The following is a 22981-nucleotide window of genomic DNA, read 5'->3' as shown; positions in this document are numbered from 1 at the left end:
TGTAGCGACTAAGATTACATTTGTTCTAAGAGAAACAGACTGAAGGGACAAAAGGCTAATTGCAATAGTGCTCTTTTTCAGCTCAAAGAAGCCTTGCTGTATTTTCCTGACAGCATCTTAGTTACCAGACACAACAGAAGGCATAAAAGCTGGTATCAAAAACAATGGGAAACAATCACGCCCTGACACCACCTGGCACACCACTTGCTCATCAAAAGGCAAGCTTGTTGAAGAAGCAATGGCCTTGTCCATGTGCTCATCATAGAGCCTACACATGCCCTTGTATGGGAGTCTTGTATGGCTGCAGCTATGATGGCCTTGTGACCAATCAGTTGTCCAACCTTCTGATCATCTGGAGTTCTTTCAGCAGTTGCTATCCCCACTCTCTCCACCAACTCAGAGTGAAGGAGCTGGCCGAACTTTCTGGCTGGAACTTTGAGCTTGGGCTAAAGCTTCTGGGGTGAGCAAGAACACAGCAGATACAAGAGATGGTGGGCTCCCATGGTCCTCCAAGCAACACCGGTAAGCACTTAGCTTATTATTCACTGAACAGTTGTTTCCCCTGCCTGAAGATAAGAAGTGAAATGACCCAGAGTTTTCTAGAACTAAGAACTGTCAAGAGTATCTTGGGAGGAAGGGAAAACTGAGCCATTGCCCCAGACCTGCACAGGTTTCTCTCCTTCTTGGGTCCCCTCACTTTCCATTGCTAAGATCACATCAACCCCCAAGGAAATATTGCTTTAGTGACTGGCCTCTTGCCATGGCTGAGCCAGGCTAGAACATTCCCAAAGCCTTTACACAACCCTAGAGAAGAACAACTGGACATAAACAAGAAAATGCATGAAACATAAACACAACACAGGCTTGTGAACCACAGTAACAAGGGCAAGAGTTAAAGAACCAGACACGGGAGGAAGGAATTTTGCATGTTATGACTTTCTTGTGAATTTTTCAAGAGCCATACTTAATCTATAAGCAATGCATCTGCATTTTGAAGCCTCCTATAGTGTACCTTTTCGTCTCCTCGTCACACTCTAGTATGTACGGTTTGTCTACCATGTTCATCTGAGTAATTCTAAGAAGCCTTCCTCCTACTCTTTCCTCCTTTCCCCCACCCCACCCCCCTCCAGGATTTCTGCAGATGAGTGCACAGGTGATCCTCTCAGTCATTCAATAAATGTGCACGTAAGTAGGAGCTGTGGTGCAAGACACTGAGTAATGAGCCATCGCATACCTGGTCTTATCAGGCACAGTCTGATAGGAGGAAACTATCAAGGGTCATTTCCTCAATACTTTGTCATCTAAAAACTATGAGATTTGACTTAAAAAAAAAAACAGATTTATATGAAAATACATCTAACCGGCTTGTTAATCTCTGCCAATAAAGAGATCACTATTTAAAGAATTCCCAAAGGCAACAATGACAACAGAATGACAACAGCTCTTGTGTGTAAGTACATCTACCCGAAGATGACAAAGAGGAAAATCCCACTTCCTAGAACTGTCAAGACAGGTGATCTCTGTCCTCTCTGCCTGCAATCAGATGACTAAGAGCCCCTATCAGACCTATCCAAGCTTATGACTGTTACCTCTTTACCATTATCTCCACATCTAACCTGAGCTCAGATTTTCCCACCTAGGAGTATTAGCTTTACTTCCCTGGGAATGCCACTTCCTTAATCTGCCTCAGTTTCCTCAAAGAAGGCAAAGATAAAACATCTGAAGATGCCACAAGTAAACGTGAGCTAAAGCCTACCGGCCAGATTTACTAGAAAGAGCATTTCCACTTCCGGGGGTAGGGCATGGGGTATTTTCAAGGAATGCTGCCCATTGACACACCCTTCAGAGAACAGTCTGTGCAAGAACCAGCCTTCAATTATGGCTCAAATGGCATCACTGCCCCATAAGGAAGATGCCCAAATTCTTAAGGGTTGGACCTTGCTCAAGGGGCTCACTGGGCAGGGCCCTGTAGGCCCTCCCTGGATCAGGGAGTCTCAGCAAGCTTATTCTAATGGATGGGGCAGAGAGCCATTGAACTAGCTTAAAAGACAGCAAGCACCCATGGGACCCTACAATTTATACTAGCACATAGCAGACCTGCTGGTACAGAACTATGTAAACATACATTTCGCAGCTCCCAAATTCCTCAAGGATCAACCAATACACATGCTTAGAATTATTCCAATAATGTATTCCAAGGGAAACAGCAGGTGGCAGCAGAGGGTTACATTTTTTTACCCTTTGGCATGGCATGAGAACAAAGTGTCAGGGCATAACCACATCTGAGTCACCCACTGGTCTAGAGATGGCTCACCACCATTTTATCATGTGAGTAGTGTAAAGTCCTCTCCAGTGGGCTCTGTGCATTTTAAAAAGAGATCTCCCAAAAGCCCCTGTCCAAAGCCAAAAATTTTCCTGATTTCTGTGAGCCGAGCAGGACAGCGACTAAGACTACTGGCAGGATATCCAGATCACACCAGCTCTCACTATGAGTCTTTCATATCCTGTGGCCCAATGTCAGGGCATTTTAGTTCACGGCTTCTTCACAAAGAAGAATCCCTCAAAGAACACGAGGAAGTAGAAGAGTGCCTAACAAGTGAGTTTTCACAGCACAGTGTTTTTGCTCCATTGTGTTATCCAAAGCTAGAATGTGGGGGGCTGAGAAAGGGAATTAATAGAACCTGAAGCTGAGGTACCTGGCAAGTTAGAGAGCTCAGAAGTCCCATCACAATCAGCAGCTGCTGTAGCACTGGCCTCACGAGCTGACAGTGTTATGATCACTCCCCCACTTGGCCCCATGTCTTCCTTGCCTTACATAGTACTATGCTTGGCTTCTAGTGTGCAAATTGCAGCTGGAAGGTTTGCATTCTAGTGTTGTGCTGGATCTTGCTTTGTAGGGCAAAACCAAGTTTGCCTTTAATAAGTGACTGGAGCATGCCAGGTAGCTCAGTGGATAAGAGTACTTGTTACCAATCCTGAAGACCTGAGTTCAATCCCTGGGGCCCACAGGGTGGAAGAAAAGAACCACAAATTGTGTTCTGACTTCCACATGAACACCATGTCATGCAAACACGCAGCACTTATGCATGTGCAGTCAGACACACACACACACACACACACACACACACACACATTCACTCACACATGAAATATAAGCATTGTGAATGGTCAGTTTATTTCACTACAAACTGGTGCTCTGGGCGAGCTCCTCAGAAACACTTGGATTTAGCTGCTTGTTTCCATCAAAAAAGAAACTGAAACACTTATCTTTTAGAGGACAGTAGAGGGATGGAGGACAATGGAGGGATAGTGGAGTGATAGAAGTGGAGGGAAAGATGGAGGAGGGAGGGATAAAGGAGGATGGGTGAGGAAGGAGCCATGGAGGAATATGGAAGGATGGAGGAGGATGGAGGATTTTGTCCTTTGGTAAAAGGAGCAAAAATTATTAAAGGAAAAAAAAAATTGGAAACCTCATTCCTAAAATCCTAACAGATCTTGCAAACAGATGTACTTGTGGGTTTTCTTTTTGAAAGTTGACTTGACAGAAAAATGAGCAGCTTTGGCCCTTTGTAAGTTACATAATTTAACTTGCAGCATCCACTGTGCCTGGGAGAGCCTCCGGAAAGGTGGTGCGGCACATGGGGATAATATCCTGTGACTTAATGTGTGGCTTCAACTCCAGACATATGAGCCGGGTTTACTTTCCTACAGAAAACACTTGGGGCTGGGAGTGTGGCTCAATGCTTGCCTAGGAGGCCAAGTCACCAGCAGTGTACCCTGGTGTTGCCAAAGTGGTGGCACATTCTTGCCATACCAATACCAGGGATGTGGAGGCAGAAAGATGAGAACTCAAAGGTCATCTTCCACTACATGGTGAGCTCAAAGCCAGTCTGAACTACACGGGATCCTGTCAAGAAAGAGACTAAGAGAGGGAGAGAGGAAGGCGGGAGAACAAAGCACACACACTATGCTATCTTATTCTGACATCTTCAGGATGAACCCCTCAGCTCTCTCCATGGAAAGGGTCATTTCAATTTATCAGCTAAGGAAGACATTGTACAAATCCTTTGAATGGAATAAACACTATCTTTTGGAGAAATGCTCCAGAACTCATATCAACATTTAATTTTCCCTCTGTGTGTATGTTCAACTACACAAACATGATGTTAAATCATTTCATGCAGGGAATTGACAGCACAGAGAAAACATTTGGATTGACTGTCTGGAGTTGCCATCAGCAGCTTTAATTATGACCCACTGCTCTTGGGTCCTGAAAGAGCCAGAAAATGACAACTGTGTGCCAAAATATTCATTAGAATTCCCTTCTTGGTCATTGTTCAGGAAGAAAAGTTCCCTTTTGGCCCCCATCTTTGGTATTTTAAGAGGGATCGTTAAGATGCCAGATTTTTTTTTTCAAGGATCTGTCAGAAAACAAGATTGTGTGCATACCTTATATTTCACATTAAGAAAACATCTTGGAAGGGTCAAATGTCCCTCGCTCTCATTCTGTTACCCGAAGAAAGAATGGTTTTTGCAGCCTTGAAATTAACTGGTCTTCTCTGTGCAGGCCTCTTTTTCCAAGCTGTACTGTCTTGAAATAACTGGGTCTTGTAAGCTTCAGAACTGGACGTTTCGGGGAGCACGTATCCAGAGGAACTGCCTAGAAAAGACGGCTGTGTTACTGGGGCTCTTTGGTGTTCATCTTTCCCTGAATAAAATATCTTAGAATATTGGAGTTGGGAGTGGAGCATTAGAGATCCTCAAGTCTGGTTCCTTGTATAAATTATCTGAGTTAAACCAGTTTATCCACTGTTTCAGCTTTCTGTGCTGGGTTGGAGGAAGACCAGGTATGGACTAGAGGGATGGCTCAGCTGGTTAAGAGCACTTGCTGAGCAAACACGAAGACCTGAATTCAGATTCCAGGAACCATGTGGAAAGCCTGTTGCCTGTGCTGGGAAAGTGGGAGGAGACAGGATAGTGGTGAGGACTTGCTGACTGCCAGCAAGCTCCTGGCTCAGCAAGAGACTAGGGAAGAGAAGCAGAACAAAGCACCTAAAGACTCCCTCTGGCTTCCTTCCATATGTGTGTACCAGGCACATGCAATTGCATACATGTGAGCATATACCACACACATGTGTGCATACACTCACTCACTCATACACACACACATTCACACACAAACTCACAAACACACTCACACACACTTACATACACACTCATACACACTCACATTCATACTCATACACACACACTCATACATGTACACTCACACATGCACTCTCACTCATACACACTCTCATACATACCTAATCACATACACATACTCATACACATGCACATTCACTCACACACACTCATATACTCTCTCACACTTCACATGCACTCTCATTCATACACACTCACATACTCTCTCACACACTCCCACATGCATACTCACACACACATACACACATACACTCTCTCACACACACACAAAAGAACAGATGCGTGCTGGCGAGATGGCTCAGTGGGTAAGAGCACTGACTGCTCTTCCGAAGGTCCTGAGTTCGGATCCCAGCAACCACATGGTGGCTCACAACCACCCGTAATGAGATCTCACGCCCTCTTCTGGTGTGTCTGAAGACAACTACAATCAATTACACCGGAGCAAGCCAGGCCAGAACGAGCCAGGCCGACAGATGTCCTGAGTTCAATTCCCAGCGGTCACACACATGATAGCTCACGGCCATCTCTACAGTTACAGTGTACTCACACACATAAAATAAATAAAGTAAGTCTAAAAAAAAAAAAAAAAAAGAACAGATGCTTTTTGTTTTATGTGAGGACATCATTAATTGCTCCTATTTTTAAAAGTTGCCAGTTAATGAGCATTGACTGTGCTGCCAACCGGGGGTTGAAGCCTTCATTCACCTTGTATCATTCATCCTCACAAGCCCATAAGGTAAATATGATTACCCAGGCTTTATAGCTAATGAAATAGAGACTGAAGTTTAAGAGAATTGCCCACAATTATAAGGCTGGGAGGAGGGAGAGTCAGTGTGCAAATTCAAGGTTGCCTAACTTCAAAGTCCAAGTCCTTTACTGTCCCCTCTCGTGACTGCCAAATGAAACAAGGCCAGAGTATAAATTGGCCAGACTATCTTAGACTCTCACATCACTTCAGTGCTTCAAATAATGAGGTGAGTGAGGAGTCCAGTGATAAGGCAGTGAGGGCTGCCTGTCTAAGCAGCAGGATCTTAGAGACCCGGCTATGTCCCACTATCAGCTTGTCACGTCCGACCTGACAGCTTATTTCTAAAGCTTCCCAGCTTCAGTGAGAGTCTGCTGGCTCAGTGTTGATAATTTGTCTATCATGCGATAAAAAACTGGTGGAGGGAGTTTGGGATGGATACTTATTTGGAAGAAAAATAATAGTTTGGAGGACATTTTTGTTGTTGGCCTTTTCCCCCCTCAGTCAAGGTCATACAGGGCCGGAGAGCCAATATGGTCTGAATTAGGGAATCTGGCCATTGTCTACAACGGCACAGAAGTCTGCAAGTGTCATGGGGGTCACTGCCTGGAAACACCAGCCTTCCACTTTGAGGGGAGAAGAACTTTGGCATTTCAGAAAAATAAACAAAGTTAATTTACAGTCAGGATGTTGTATATTAAATCAAAGAACAGAAATGGGGCCTCCCGGAGAGACATTTAACTTTGTTCACCTACTGCCAATGGAACTATAGGTGCAAAAGCAAACCAGTTTCCACCTCTAGGAAGAAATTGTAAGCTTGAATCGGGATAGATAACCTGTTTGGCCCATCTCTCACAGTCTCCTCTTTGCAGATAAGGTCTCTGAATCCCTCTGTAAGCAGGTATGTGCAAGGTGACTTAACAAAGAACATCTCCATGACTACTTGTTTTGATGTCAGTAACTCATTCTCTATACACTCCAATCCACACCAACATCCTCTCTCATCTGGACCATTCCAACAGCAATAATGTCCAGGGCAGGACGCAGCACAAAGTAGATGCAAAAATGATAACATTATTGAATGAATGAATGAATGAATGAATGAGTGGAATCCAAAGGCTGTGAGGGTAGCTCAGTGGCTAAAGTGCTTGTGATACAAGCATAGTCCTGAGTTCAGATTCCCAGCTCCCATATAAAAAGCCAGACATAGCAGTGAGTGTGTCTAGAATCTCAGTGCTGAAAAGGTAGAGACAGGAGGGTCCCTAGGGCTTCCTGGTCAGCCAGGCCAGCTGAATCCATGAATTCCAGGTTTAGTGAGAGACACTGTTTCAGAAAATAAGGTAAAGACAATAGAGGAAGACACTGGACAGCAACAGGGCAGCGGGGATGTGTGTGTGCACATGCACATGGACACAAGTGTACATGGGGACTCACACACACAAGAAATTCTTTTTACCCTGAATCAGTGACCCTGTCACACAACTGGCTGAGACCTGGTCATAGTACTATGTCTCTGAGGTGGTAGCCTTGCACTGTTCCTGCAAATCCCTTCAACAGGTATTGGCTTGTTGGGACCACAACAAAATACTCAAGACTGGTCGAAAAACTAGCGGAACTGTTTTCCTGTGACTTTACAGGCTGGATGTCCCTTCTTGGCTTACAAGCAGCCAACTTCTTTCTGTCTTCTGGAGGAGACAGAAAATCCCAGCATGGTGGCCCACATCTGTAATCCCAGCACTCAGGAGGTCGAATCCAGAGAATCTTAAATTCAAGGCCACAAAAAGAAATAAGAAGATACAAATTAGATTGCCCACACCCACACTTATCCTATTTTTTATTCTTTATAAACATTTGTTTGTTTGTTTGTTTTAATTTTATGTGTACGAGTATTTACCTACATGTATGCATGTGTACCAGATTCATGCCTGGGGTGAGGCAGAAGAGGCATCAGGGTCTCTGGCACTGGAGTTACAGGTATTTCTGAGTCATCATGTGGATATGGATGTTGGAGACTGAACCCTGGTTTGTAGCAGCCACAGCAGCAGCAGCAGCAGCAGCAGCAGCAGCAGCAGCAGCAGCAGCAGCACTCTTAACTGCTGAGTTATCACTTCAGCCCTCTTCATTTTTCTGAGTTTTCCTTCAAATTCAGATTTTGGGGATTAAGAGCTGAATTCGGAGCACAGCTCGGCCCACAATATGCAAGTAACTTTAATTCTTTCTCTGAATTCCAAGTGAATTTCTTTGGTGTGCTTGCTACTAGAGGGCTTTCTCTCATTCTTTTTATGTATTTATTTATTTACTAGTTGGTTTTTGCTGTTGTTTTGATTTTTGCAGTGGGCTCCAGTATGTATCCCAGGTTGGCCTTGAACCCACAATCTTCCAGCCTGAGGCTTGGAACTACAAGTTCACACCATGTTGCCTTGATCTTTGCCATTCTTAGTGCCCGGTTGAACGCTGCAGCATCTCCTGGATGCCCACATGGGCCACCAGCACACCTGTCTTGTGTTACCTCCTTGCCAGCTGGCTGGCTTCCCATTGCTGCAGCTTGTCCTCACTCCAAGCACCTGCCCTTCTGGCGGCTATTAACCCTTCTATTTCTGGCTGTTCGACTGGATGCATCAGTAAGCCTAAAACAAATAAACCAACCAATTCTTGTTCTAATCTGCCGCGGATCCATTTTTGGAACTGCCGAAGAACAACAGTGTGTGAACTGAGCAATGTGGAGTGGCATCACGAGATAAATGCTTCGAACACCAGTCATGGCACCATGCCCTGCCCAGAGAGCTTCTGGTTCAATTATTTTGTCGTGGCGCTCCTATCAGGAATTTCAGCAAAGCTCCTCATGTGTTTTTAATAGGTGAACGAGGTTAAGGATCCCTGCTCTAGCTGGTATCCATCAAACTGAGACAAAAGGTTACCCACTAGGCTCAATGCAGAAGCAACAAAAGACTGGAGATCCAGGACCATGTGTGACTTGTTGGTTAGAGTGAACTTCCCCAGGCTCGGTGTCACTCTAACACAGAGGTAGGTGACCATCTCTTTGGTCTATTCTTTGTTCTAACAAATTGGGGTTGGCTTGTGAGTGTCATTTGTAATGTGGAGCAATCTGAATGGGAGGTGGAGGATTGAGCTCTGCAATAACTGGATACAGGCAGGGACATCTGTGCTGATGCAGGACCAGCAAGAGGCTGTGGACGGCAGTCTTCCCGCAGTCAAGGGAAGACAGCTGACAGGATTCTGGCTCAGAACAGCTAGACCCATTTAGATGGCCAGGAGTGACTACGGGCATGTGACTGCCCTCCCTCTGCACTCTCCCCGCAACTCCCCCCTCCCCCCATAGGGAGCTGGACTGAGCTGCCACGTCTAGGCGAGATGCTCCTTACTCTAACCACCGTCCTGTCTCTCCAGCCCTCCACCTCCCACCACCTCCAAGGTCCACAGAGGGCTGGGTGAGGGGCCCAGTACACTTTCCCATCAGCCTCTTTCCCACGTGGGTGAAGCCTGAGCCCTGGTGCTTCCGGCTTCTCCTTTTGATTCTGAAGAGCCTTTTCTACTCTCAACAAAACCCGCCTCTCTGCGAGTAAAAAGCTTTGACTTTCAAACTATTGCTTTTGATGTGGGCTTCAAGAGGCTGTTTAAAAAGCCAGAAAACTGAACGTTGACCGGTTCAGTTCAGGCTGATTCTTTCTCCTTGTATTCCGGTTGTACCAATCTTAATTCTCCTCGAGGCGATGCTGCTGACTTACTAGGGGAAAGGTCAAGTGGAAGAAGTGTAGCATGGAAAAGCAGGAGGAACGACATTGCAAGATTCTTTCTATGTAAGAAATACTGCAACACTGGTAGATGTGCCACCTGCCTGCCCCACCCATGCCCGGCAGGCCAGGCTGTCCCTGCTCAGGCCTCACTGGCGGTGAGGAGGCAACTCCAGAGCTATCTATGTTCTAAAAGTTCTGAATCATACTCATGAATACATTGTTTTCTTTAAGAAATCAATGGCATGAAAACAAAGGGAGGGGGTTGGCTCTAGGCTAAGAAACTGTTAGAGATTGAACAATTTTGTTTGGTATCTGTTTGGAACAAATCAGTCAAATGCATTTTGGGGACAAATATGATTATAGACTGACTATGAGATGGTACCTCAGAATTACTGTTTATGTTAAGTGGTGGTTATGTAAGAGGACTTTTTTCATTTTTTGAAGGGATGTATAATGAGATTTGGGGTAAAAGGATACGAAGTAGCAGAGGGAAGAAGAAAGGAAGGAAGGGAATGGACCTCTGAAAAGAACAGGGGAGAAACAAACAAGAATATGCAAATCATAATCATTGTTAGATTGTTTTGATCCAGGGTCACAATATGTAGCTCTGGCTAGCCTTGAGCAAACAACCCTTCTGCCTCAGTCTCCCAAGTATGGGATGACATACAGGCCAGTGTCACCACAACCAGCTTTACTTGCTGGGTTTTAATAATATAAAAAATTTCATTTTATTATCTCTATCTTTGTCACGAGTTTGAACAGTTTCAGAGTAAGCTTCCAAATACTGCTATGCTAGTGAGGGAAATGACGAATGAGCAACAGAAAAGAACGAAAGAAACAGAAACATTCAAATATTTACTCTTTGAGAAGTTATCCTGGTACTCATCTACAAGCAGATGAACTTTTTCTTCAAATAAAACCTGACACTGAAGCTCCAACATATAAAACAGAAAAGGAGTTGGAGCTGTCTCCTCTGGAAGCTGGAGAAAGAGGCTGGCTCTCTCTCCCGTTGTCACCCCAGAGAACTTTAGACTTCACTCTGGAGACCTATGAAGGACAGCTTGGCAAGCTGCATCCTGTTCCACATGCATGCAGAACAACTGGCTCACAGTTGGGAGAAAGAATAAAGTTAAATCCCTGCCTCTCATCATACACACACAAAAAAATCTCATTACATTCAAATGTTTAAGGAATGAAAAGAACCATGACATTATTAAAAGAGAAGTGGGTGCTCTAGAATATTAAGGCAGAAAATGACTTTGCATGTCTGCCATTAAAGATGTAGATTATGAAGGTAGCAGGGGAGAACTGTGTTAGACACATAAATTATATATGATCCAGTTGGTGGTAGCACACACCCTTTATCCCAGCACTGGGGGAATCAATGGCAGGTATATCTCTCAGAGTTCCAGGCATCCCAGCCCTGCATAGTGAGCTTGTCTATAAATAAATAAATAAATAAATAAAAATAAATGATACATCATAATTATTCAATAACAAATTCATAGCTATATCACTTCCCTTGGCTTTACATCACCAAGGACTATTTATATCACTTGGTAGACAAAGCTTAAAGGATAAACACAAGATATTTTATTCCAATCTCAGTTATTAATCTTAACTCTCAGACCACAATTACACTATACACACACACACACACACACACACACACACCTGTCTCAAAAAGAAGCAAATGACCTCTGTGGAGTGACTACCTTAGTCCAGTGCACAGTCACCATAGATCAAGCTTTAAGAAAGTGAACCAGAAAGTTCACATTGTAATAGGAAATGAAGCGTGAAGAAGAGTCAGCTGACAGTAACTGTGCCATTAGAACAAGATTATAAATTAAGTATTTTTTAAAAGTACTCACAATATAAAGGGCAATATCAGAACTAGGAGGGCCCATGTGGTGGATCAGTGGGTGAAAGCTCTGTACAAGCCTGGCCTCCTAAGCTCTCCCCACGGACCCCCAGTCTACAGTGGAAGGAGAGAACCAACTCCCAAGATACTCCTCTGCTCCCACCTGTATGTCCACATCCACATGCGAGAATCATATACACTTTCTTTAAGATAGGGTCTCTCTATGTAACCCTGACTGGCCTGGGACTTGCTATGTAGACCAGGCTGGCCTGAAACTCACACAGAGATCCTCCTACCTCTTCTCCCCCCCCCCCAATCATTTTGCTTCAAATTATTTAGACTAAAAAAACAAGTCACGAAATGATCCAAAAATAAATGCAAAAGGATATACATTAGGAGCATTTTTAATAGCAAAAACGTAGGAAAATTCTATTGTGTAACAGCAGAGAGGAATGGTTAAACAAATTGTGATGGTTTTGTCTAATGAGATGCCATGCGGGAAGTGAAAATGATGCTGTATAGAGATGTGTTTATTGGCACTGAGAGATGTCCAAGATACACAGATGAGTGGGGAGCAGCAAGCAATTTGCAAACATGATCCTACTCCTTTTTAAATTGCCTAGCTCATTAGGGAAAGTTCACATAGCCAATAAAAAGTAAGTGTGGGCATATTAAAACCCACTAGGAATGGAGTGTGGGAGTGCAAGCAGTATTATATTTGGGTTCTAGATCTTTATTTGCAGTGCTGGGAATCGACCCCTGAGCTTCAAACATGCCAGGCAAGGGTTTTGTCAGTGTTCTTATCCCCAGCTCTGAGCAAAAGCAGAAGAGAGGATTCATGCTGTATTTGTAGGGGTCTCCAGGGCAACAGAATTAACACAGGATGATGGATGCATGGATATTTGGTATAGGAATTGGCTCACATAATTATAGAAGCTGAGAAGTTCCGAGATCCGCTACCAGCAAGCTGAAGAACCAGGAAAGCCAAAGGTATAATTTAGCCCAAATCTAAAAACCTGGGAATCTGAGGCGTTGAGGGTGTAGCTCCCAGTCTTTGGGAATGGTGTGCTAAGGCCTGGAGTCTGAAAGTCCAAAGCCAGGAGTCCAGGTGTCTATGAGCAGAAGGAAGTGGATATCCTGGCTCCAGAAGAGAGAGGGATTCCCCTTTCTCCTGCACTTTCTTGTCCTAGTACCAGTCTCTACAGACCAGATGATGGCTGCCTGCTTTGGTGAGGGTGACTCTCCTTTGCTAAATGTGCTGATTCAAATGCTAATCTCCTCCTCTGGGAATACCCTCAATGACACACCTAGAAATGATGTTTTACCAGCTAGCTGGGCATCCCATAGCCCAGCCAAACTGACATATACCAGAGTTGGTAAAGTCATGCTGAGATGAGAAGCCTCACACACTCCTGTAAGATTAGAAAGTGGTACAAGGCCTTCTCAAATGCAGTTCCTCCAATTTAGCATCATCTGTCTACCAAAGCCTCCTGACTGAGTGGTGAAACTTCTGGATACAGCTGACTAAGAAATGCAGACTCAGCTCCAGAGGAGGTCATGGAACTGGATGGATGCTCTTCTACTTGTTTCTGTGGCAGAGGCAAGGCAAGTACCCGTCACCAAGAGACAAGAAAGAGCCCATGAGATGGTTCAGGGGGTAAAGCTGCTTGTCACTGGGACTGGCTCCTTAAGTTAGAGGCTGGGACACATATAGTCCTAGGAAGAAGGGAAAGAACCATCTACTAAAAGTTTTCTCCTGATCTCCACAAGTATGTGATGGCATATGTGCCACACACACCTACACATACACACACACACACACACACACCAAAATAATAAATAATAGTAATAATAATAGTTAATAAATTTAAATAGCTAATACATGTAAGCCATATGCTAAAAAAATAATAATAAAAAAAGAGGAGGCTGGAGAGATGGCTTAGTAGTTAAGAGCTCTTATTACTCTTTCAGAGGACTCTGGTTCAGTTCCCAGCACCCACATCAGGTGGCTGTGAGCCACTTGTCCCTCCAGCTACAGGGGATTAATTGCTTTCTGGCCTCAGTAGCCATCTGAATGGATATATAGCACACAGATTGGGACATGCCTGCACAAAGATACAATAAGTAAACTTAAAAACTCAATTTTGTTATAGAGAGGAAAAATGAAATGTCATAGATTTTTTTTTTTTTTTTTTTTGAGACTGGGTTTCTCTGTGTAGCCTTGGCTGTCCTGTAACTCACTCTGTAGACCAGGCTGGCCTGGAACTCAGAAATCCACCTGCCTCTGCCTCCCAAGTGCTGGGACTAAAGGCATGCACCACCACCGCCTGGCGTCATAGAATTTCTTATGCATGTTGAGTGAGAAAACTGGGAGACAACAAAAATGGAACATAATAGATCCATATGTTAAGCATGTAAAATTGTGCGTTTTACAATCCCACTTGCACATGTATGTATATCAAACATTTTAAGGAGGGCTGTTGAGAAACACGTGTAGGGGTTCACACCTGAAATCCAGTACTCAGGAAGTAGAGGCAGGAGGACCAGGAGTTCAAGGCCAGCCTTAGCTACACAACAAGTTAGTGTTCAAAAATAAAAGAGGGCGGATATCAAGGATTCAAGAAAGAGTATGAAAGTTAATATGTTATATATAACAGTGTATAATATGTTACATATAATAACATATATTTATTACAAGAGAGAACTGTTACAAAGACTGCTAATGACAACTTGCCTTAAACTCACAATTGTGTTTAGTTCAGCTCTCCCCACCCAAGAGTTCCATTCTTAAAAGAATGTGTCTGTGTATTAAATGTATATGTCTATGTGTCTATAACGTAGATGTCTAAGATGTACTAAAGTGTCTAAAAAAGTATAGACTAAAGTACTAATGGTGGTTATGGCTAGGGATAGGGATAAAGGTGAGCCTTTGCCATGCTGAATAAATACTACATAATAAGTCAAATACTTCCTGCTGTTAGATAAATGTATAACAGTCTACTAAAACTCAGCTGCTTGTGTGGCCAGTCATTTTATTGTTTTTCCAAAATGTTCCAAAATAGCTCTGGAACAAGACCAGTGGGACCACCAGATATCTATCTAGCCTCACCCTCCTTCCCATGCAAATCAAGATGAACCCTCCAATCCAGCTTTGGCAAAACCCTCCCAGGAACTCAGGATAACAGGGCCTCCTGCTCTTCCACTGGGGAAAGGAGGGGTGGCTGGTGTAGCTCCCTGAGAGTCAGACTCAGAACCTCCTTTCCAAAGCTGCCTTGGATAGCAGATGCCAAAACAAAAGGTTCCACCTCAAGGGTGGAAACGCTATTTGCAGCTTTGTAGACACAGGTGTTCTTCCAGGCGACTGGAGAACTACAGTGCAGGACTGTGCGCAGCCAGAAATAGCTCCTCGGGAGGCCCTTCTCTCAGAAGCCAGCTCTGGAGGCCTCAGTGTATGTTCTAACTATATTTGGCAATGCAAACCAAAGAAGCCAGTAGCCTAGCTCAGGATGGGGAAAAGCCATTCCTGATTTATGATCCTTGCTTCCAAGGAAGACCAGGAATTCAAAACTCACGTCATTTCTTTCTTCTGTGCTTATTGAACTCAGTGCTGAAGCAATTCCCCTTCCCCATCCTACTAGCCCCTGTGGAAAGCTCTCAGAACCAAAGGTAGGTGCAAATCACCTACTGAAGCCACCCTCGGAGTTAGAGGACATCCGGGGACATCTGGCCTGAGAATCTAAAGGTTAAAATTGTCTCATTTTACTCCCTATGTCTTCATAGCATCAAAATAGCCTGTAGTACTTGGGTGCAAATCCACCTTCCAGTGCTCACTGTGTGGCCTTGCCTGAGTTACTTCATGTCTCTGAAGTTCAGTTTTCTTATCTACTAACAGATAATAACACCTCCTTCAAAAGCTACTGTAAGAACTCGGCGAGATAAGGTATATAAAGTGGCTAGAAGAATATTTGACACCAAGCAAGAACTAAAAAAAGAACTGGTTTCTGTCTCACCCCATCTCTCCTTTCCACCCTTAGGTGTTTAGACAACCTGTTGGTGGTGAACTTTCAAGAAATCGTCTGGTACCCTTGGTTGATTACAAATGGATGATACCATTCCCACAGCCAGCAACAGTAGCTACAGATTAAAAAAAAAAAGTGACTACTTCTCAGTTGTGAACAGGTTCAAATCAGCTCACAAAATGACTCAACACCGTTGATAAATGATGTGTTCTTGGCATCAGGAGGCCCTATCCCGATAACCTTCAGCACCTTATGAAAAAAAATCCAGAAGGCCAGTTGAACAGCCTCCAGAGAAGGGCCCAAGGCTTTGTGGTGACCTTTAGTTAATCCCAAATGCTATACCAGGCTGGTCATAAGAGGGTCTCTGTCTGCTCAGAAATGTCTCAAGTCACAGGTTTAGCAATGGGAAAGACTCCAGCTGAGCAGCTGTCTGCTTCCTCTCCAGGCTGAACCACGGGCTGAACCACCGCAGTTATACTTGCCTTGAATTCCCTGAGGTCATAAGACTCCCTCAGATGAAGGCTGGATGCCTGTTCCCAGCTGCCCCTAAGCCGGTGCCCAACCTGTCTTTGGCAGCTTTGTCTGGTAGGTTGAAGTTCTGCCAGAATGAGGTTTTGGCTGGAGGGCTCTGTGGCTACGGGGACAAACCTTGGCTTAAAGAAAGAACTTGAGTGAGTGGCTTGAGCCTCTTCGGTGGGGCCAGGGTGGTCTCTGCTCTTAGCAGTTTCTGCAACCCCCTTCAGAGCCCCCTGAACCTACGGACACAGCAATTGCAGGATTGGAACTTCTGGTCATTTCCTCTTTCATGCATGCCCTGTGCCTCTTCAGTGCCTGGCAGAGTCCCAAGTGAATACTTAGGGAGAAGTCCTTGTGACCAGGATGGTCTGTGCTGCATTTATGATCTACTGGTGCTGGGAGCGCCAAGAAATTGTTAAGATCAAATAGAACACGGAACTGGATGGGAGTGATACTTCCTACAGCCAGAGGCCAACAACTGAGGCCTTGTGGGTGATTCTATGTGCTACAGGCTGCTTTCTTCTGAAGCAGGAGCCGCCTCTATCAGGTTGTGTGTAGACACAGACCCACGACCAGGGCTTTTCATTTTGTATTTAGGCTTCTTCTGCAAGGAAGAAAACATCTAGCCCCACGGTTTGGGTCCTGACATGCCATCCCCAGACACTTCCATCCTCCAAACCAAACAGCTTCCAGAAACCCTAAGCCAGCTAGAGGTACGGGCAATTCAGCATGTCCAAACGGCTAGCGAAACTTTCAGGAAAGCACAATAACTGATCTTCAGGGATTGGCTAAGTGAGCCAATTAGCCGGGCCTCCTAGGTAGGCAGGTATGGCCTCCTAGGTAGGCAGTTATGCGGCGCCACCTTGGCCTCTTACTCTATCTAATCGTCCCGGTGCCCTGGGCCTTCAAGCTTCAGTGAGTCTAGCATTCCTCACTGGATACGGAGGTGACAGAAAGCACGGAGGAAGGAAAGAAGGAGAGAAGGTTAGATAGAAGTGGAGGGAACATGAAAAAGGCTTGGGAAAGAGGAAGGAAGAGGAGAGCTGGAAGAGGAGATGAACAATGAAGGTCTCAGGCCCTCGGAGGCGCACGGTTCCGGCTGCACGTCCATCCGCCCGCCTCCGGCCAGCAGCTGCTCGCTGCGCAGCGTGTGGGCGCTGAGTCACTGTCCCTGCACAGCAAGCCCTCGTGCAGGTCGGGGAAGGGGGGAGAAGATGGAGGGGGGGTAGCCCAGTTGGCATCTGCAAACTGCTCCCCCCCACTCTTTCTTTCCTCTTTCATTAAGGCTATGTGCTGACTCCCACGTAGAAGAACTTATTAAACCGCACGTACTACTCTACCGCTCTTGGGGGAGCACGCATGATAGCCAGCAGGGGGCGCCACAGCCCCGCTTATGGACGTTAGGGACCAGTGAAGATTTGGGCTCCTAGCTGAGGGTTTCCCAGAGCTGTGTGAGCATTTTGCCCGGGTTTTTTTTTTTTTTTTCCCCTCTGATAGCTTTTAACACCCGCAGTTGCGCAGTTGGAGCATAAACTTTCTACTTAGAAAGTCTTGAATATCAGTTTAATTCTCCACAGAGCGCCTTAGCCCAGGTTCAGTGAGCAACGCCATAAAATTGGGAGTATATTGCGCAACTTAAGGAGCCCAGGCTCGCCTAACTATTAGCGCTCACCCTACCCTACCCTACCCGGTCTGGCTGCCATGCAAGGTGGTGAACTCGGGTGTCTCAGAGAAATCTTGACTCCCTCCCAGGACACGCGCTTTGTGCATCCACATGGACACCAGAGCTCGTGACAGATAAGCCCTGCATAGAGAGGTTGCTTTGCACCCACACTGCAGTTCAGTCTTCCCAAAACAAGAAGCAAAATCGCAGCGCTTCCAGGGCGATCCAAACCAAGACCATCCTTCCCCAACTGCATGAACCGAGAATGAATCAGCATTGAGACAGTTTATTGGTTTGCTTTTTCCCAGATCACATATTTTATGTAAATAGATTATAGGAGACACAATGTTTTTTCTTCATCCACAGGCGGTAATCAGGCGCTCTCCACTACACACACACACACACACACACACACACACACACACACACACACACGGAACCAAACAACCTTACACCTTGCTGAGACATTCGCGTCTTAAAATAGGGGAAGGTGACAATATAATCACTTTAAAATGCCCTTAATACAATATATAACGTACAAAAATATCTCTATATATTTGAAGTTACAAAACAAAACAAAAACAAAAAACCTCTTGACAGCAACAAACTTAAATACGATAGTTACCTTTGGCTGTACAACAAGCATTGCACTTCCTCGCTAGGTTTTGGAAAGTTCAAGTAGTAATGAGGCTTATGCCCCGTGAGAAACCAGTTTATGAGCGGGCAAGGCAGTGGCTCAGACCCCTGCCCGGAGAGTATCAGGCTGTAGTTCTCGGTTTCTGACCTGAGCCTGGCTTGATCTTGGGTTCCTCTGCCTCCCCTAGGGGCAGCCAGGCAGATCTCGGTAGGATTGTCTCAGTCCGCCCCGGTGCGAAGTTCTCTGATTCCGCAGGCGCCAATGGGATACTCGCCCGACTGTTCAATGCTGCCACCCCGCACCTATATCCTAAAGAGTCTGGAGATGTGCGCCCAGGGGGCTGGGGCTGCGTGTGTCTGCTCCTGGGAAGACTCCACAGTCCGGGCCCGGAGGCCCTCCGGCAGGGATCGCCGGCGCCGGCGGCCATAGCCTTGAGGGCTGATCTTGTTCCTGGGGGCCATGCCGTCTTTGTCTTTGTCTGTTAGCTGGTAGATCTGGTGGGCCAATTTCTGAAATGTGCAGGTCCCGAAGCGGCATCCATTGCCGCGGGAGCCCTGGTTCATGCTCTGGCGGTAGCGTTTGACTCGAATGTGGGCTTCGCTCTGATTGCTGCGGAAAAGGAAGGACATCTCATCAACCAGGGCTTTGGTCCCAACCACCTGGGACCGGAGCCATGCAGAACCCAAGGGACCTGGAACCTGTTCCCTCCACCAGAGCCGCAGCTGCAGTCCAGCCAGGACAATCCCCGGGGCCAGGGTAGTAGAGAGGGCACATCCTCTGCAGAGAGCATAGTTACCTGGCTTGTAGGGTGCTAGTTGTGTTCTGCTCATCCTGGAGCGGATCAAGAGTCTGGGTAGGAACTGTCGTCTCATCAGCGAGTCCCGTAGGGTAGCTGCTGGATGCTGGTAGTTCCCTCTTCCCACGACTTAGCGCCCACTTATTCCACCTAGAAAACACAAGCAGATGCGTTTGGCCTAAGTTCAAGTGATGTCCCAGCCAGCTCCACTCCCTTTGTAACACCTCCAGATCATCCCTCAGTTTTCTCCCATTGCCAGGTATTCAGAGTGAAGAAAGAAAGCACGGCCCCAAACTCACTTCTTTCTGAACTGCGAGGAAGTGTCTAGCCGAGCGGTGTCCGCGCCTAGGAAGGCGAGTAAACCCAATAACATCAGGGTGATGGAAACCAGCTTCATTCTGTGGCGATGCTCTGATACCCTGGAAAGGAGCAAGACGCGGAGTGTGAGCAACCCGGCCAGCTGCACAATCCCGTCAGCACACGAAGGGTGGCAGCAAGATGGGGAGCCGCTTGGCAGCGCCCTTCTTGGCTCGGCTGCTTATCTCCCCCTGGCGCAGAGAAACACCGGGAGGTTTTCGCGCTGGCCGGGTGGGTGACAAGCAAGGCAAAGGAAGCCATTGCAAAGTGCCAGGCTTCCAGAGGTTTCCAACTAAAGTCCTAGGATCACGGCCCAAGAAGTAGGGGGATCTCAGGAGAGCTCCAGCTGTGCGCATGAGCTAGACCTGGGACTGGAGGTGTTCTCTACAGTTGAAACTCTAAAGTGGGTTGTTCCCCTTGTCCAGCGCTGCAAGTTTTGGGGCTTTGGCAAAGCCGTCCCCCTCCCTAACACACTGGAGGCCAGTGAGTCCTACCTGCTGAGGGGGTGAGTTGTCAAGCACTTGAAGCAGAAAGTCCGAGACGTCCGAGACAGTAGCAAAACCCCAAAGTCCAAGATTGACTGCGATGAGAAGCCGAGAAACCAGGAGCGGGAGCAGTAACGCTGGAGTTGCTCTGTCTGGTGTCACCAAGAAACCACTGAATAGTGAGCGCCAGCTCCAGCGTCTTAAAAGCGCTCAGGGGAGGAGGGTGGGGCGGGGCCTGCTCTGCCCTGGAGCCCTCCCTTTCCTCCAGCGCGCTAGCTTCTAAAACCAGACCTGCCCTGCAGCTTGCCTGTGGGTATGGGGGAAGAGGTAAGAGGTCCCCTGTGGCCAGTCGTCTCAGAGATCCGCTCTGAGAGATTAGACCGGAGCCGGACTTTCCTTGCCCTAATTTCCCAGCATAGGGTTCAAACAGTGAGAAGGGAAGAAAGACCAGAACAGCTTGGGGGGGGGGGGGATTCTTTTCCTACACTGTCTACAACCCATAGTGCTGATCTGAGCTTTCTCGATAGTGCTGCAAGAACCGAGAGACGGGTGAGACACATGGATAACCAAAACCCTGAACTTGGGGAGCTGTGACCTCAGATGGGCCGCGCCCCCTGCCGGCTTAGCACCTCGACCCCCATCTGTGCCTGCAGGGTACACCTGGAAGGGTGAGGCTCAGTCTCCCTGACAGTGGCTGAGACTGAGGGGTTTCTTGACAGACTAGCCAGTAAGATTTCGTAATAAGGGCAGAACTGGGAACAACAGCTGAATTGGAAATTGGGGTTTGGAGAGGGTGTTATCTGAAGATTCAGAACTCACATTCCTATTTGGAAATACAGGAATAGCCAAAATTAGGAAGAGAGTTTTGTTTGCTTCCTTGTGATACTATTATCCCTTATAAGGCTATAACCTGCGAGTCAGCCTGGCTGCCTTCATTCACCCATTGTAAACGTGAGGATTGACTGACTAGGAGCACACTAATGCCTCACATATGTTAATCACTTTACAGTTGGCAAATCCCAGCCAGATCCCAATCTCTTTTGATCTTTACACACACTCCAGAGCTGGTGTTCTCTTGAATAAAAGTGAAGCGAGATAGTGAGTATATTGCCCAGTCACACTAGAGGTGGGAAGCTATGGAGTCTGGACTCCAAAGTCTGGGGGCAGCGGCCCGAAGTTTTCTGGTTGGGGTCACCATTCTCATCAAGGGGGAGAGGAGAATGCCGGCCCCCACGCAGAAATATGTGCTAATTCACGATGAATCAGTTCGAACACTCTTGCCTCGGGCTTGCGCTCTGCACATTCCTGAGTTCACTTTCTTCCTTTCTAGGGCCAAACTGGACGACAGGCGCAGCTTCGCATGCAGGTGTTCAGGAAGGTCCCAAAGCTGAAGACATGACCTACGCCCCTAGTCCCCAGCCCTGGGGATGTAGACACAGACAACTCATGTCCTCTTCCTGGCGACCTCGGCAGACCTCCCAGCTTCCTACCTTTATCTGCCTTTAAGTGTTAGACCAAGCGCAAAACCTGCTAGGCATTCTGTCCCGCGGACCTTGCTCACCGCGCGGGTTGTGCTGAGCACTGCTGGTTCAGCCCGTTTGTCACCTTCCAGACAACCATGGACATTGCACCTGGGGGAGAAATGGCCACACTGAGATTACTTATCCTCCTAGAACTGCAAAACTGAGTCCCCCCCTAGGGCAGGGGACAGATTCCCAGGTTCTGCTTCTGGTAAGGAACTGGGACACGAATGTTGAAAGGGCTGCTAGGCGAACTGGCCTGCCTTAGGGCCTTCTGGGCCTCGGGACAGTCACCGCAGCAGTCCGAGCCAGGCGCTAGTTTGTCTGCACCAACAAGTGCAGGTAACACAGAGCGCTGCGTGGGTTCCCAGGAACCCCGGGACTGGACCATAGTTTTGTTGTTTTTTGTTTTTTTGTTCCCCTCCCCCGCCCCCGCTTCTGTCCCTTTCTGTACCCTTCATTTCATTTCATCCTCAGATTGTCTGTTGACACCGCGGCTGTCAGTCTCTTTGAAGATGCGACATACCTGTCGCCAACTTGCAGCTGGGCCGGGCCACATCAGGTTTTACTTTCATTTCCCTGGCCCAGTCTGTCCAAGTCAAGGGCAGCCCAGCATTGGCCCCCAGCCAGGGCAAGTCGCGTGAGCTGGACTCCTCTGCTCTAGTCTCTACCAGCCTTAGGAGGGGGATCTGTCTGCAGAAAATCCTGCCGGGCTGGACCTCCTTGACTTCCCGCTTCCTCTTTGAGGAAACTCAAGTGACCTGAGGTTAGCTCTGGCTTGGGACACGATCGCCAAATATGCTCTTAGCCAACACTTTATTATTATTATTATTATTATTATTATTATTATTATTATTATTATTATTATTATTATTATTAGGCTACGGTCCCCTGTAGCCAGGCTGGCCTGAAACTAAGTAGCCAAAAGATGACTGGAACTTCTGATCTTTCTGTTCCACTCTAATCAACTGAATTACATCCCAAACCCCTCAAAATTCTTTTTGAGCCACAGGTGGCTTCAACAAGGAAGCAAACAGAACCCAAAGGTTTCCCTGGCTTGGCTCCACCAAGCCAGCTCCTGTGTATGCGTCAGTATAAGGTGCTGTGCCAAAAATCCCCACCTGAGCTCCTTGGCATGGGCCTTATCAGACTGGATGCTCTTTGCCGTGGTGGCACTTAAGAGATTGTTGCCTGAGAAACAAGCCAATTCTTTTTAAGTTGAGATCCCAGACTAGCAACTCAGAGAACTTTGTTAGAAAATCTTAGAAAGCGTGTGTATGATTGTGGTTTGCGTGGGTGGGGAACCTCTGCCAATGTGCTCCCCAAAGTGCTAAAGGGCGTGAGGGGGAATAGATGGGTATGCACTTCTTCCTTTCCTTCCTGTGAAAATGAGTTGCCTTGCTTAATCACCAGGATGGGACG

The 22981-nt window shown here is 46.6% G+C and overlaps 1 protein-coding gene across 1 annotated transcript in view; it reads right to left on the bottom strand.

Annotated features, from left to right (window-relative positions):
• Positions 1-18034: 18034 nt before the first annotated feature.
• Adm (adrenomedullin) overlaps positions 18035-22981 on the bottom strand; it is a 10645-nt gene continuing 5698 nt past the window's right edge. Inside the window, exons 2-6 of the mRNA XM_031384580.1 lie at positions 21601-21670; positions 20049-20191; positions 19497-19616; positions 19198-19347; positions 18035-19010 (exon numbers count right to left, since the gene is read on the bottom strand). Coding sequence (XP_031240440.1) covers positions 18704-19010; positions 19198-19347; positions 19497-19616; positions 20049-20191; positions 21601-21670 — 790 coding nt within the window. The 3' untranslated portion in view covers positions 18035-18703. The remainder of the gene's footprint in view (positions 19011-19197; positions 19348-19496; positions 19617-20048; positions 20192-21600; positions 21671-22981) is intronic.

This window comes from Mastomys coucha, unplaced genomic scaffold (genome assembly GCF_008632895.1).
Source record: "Mastomys coucha isolate ucsf_1 unplaced genomic scaffold, UCSF_Mcou_1 pScaffold21, whole genome shotgun sequence".
Taxonomy (NCBI): Eukaryota; Metazoa; Chordata; class Mammalia; order Rodentia; family Muridae; genus Mastomys; species Mastomys coucha.
This window is presented reverse-complemented; position numbering and strand designations above follow the sequence as displayed.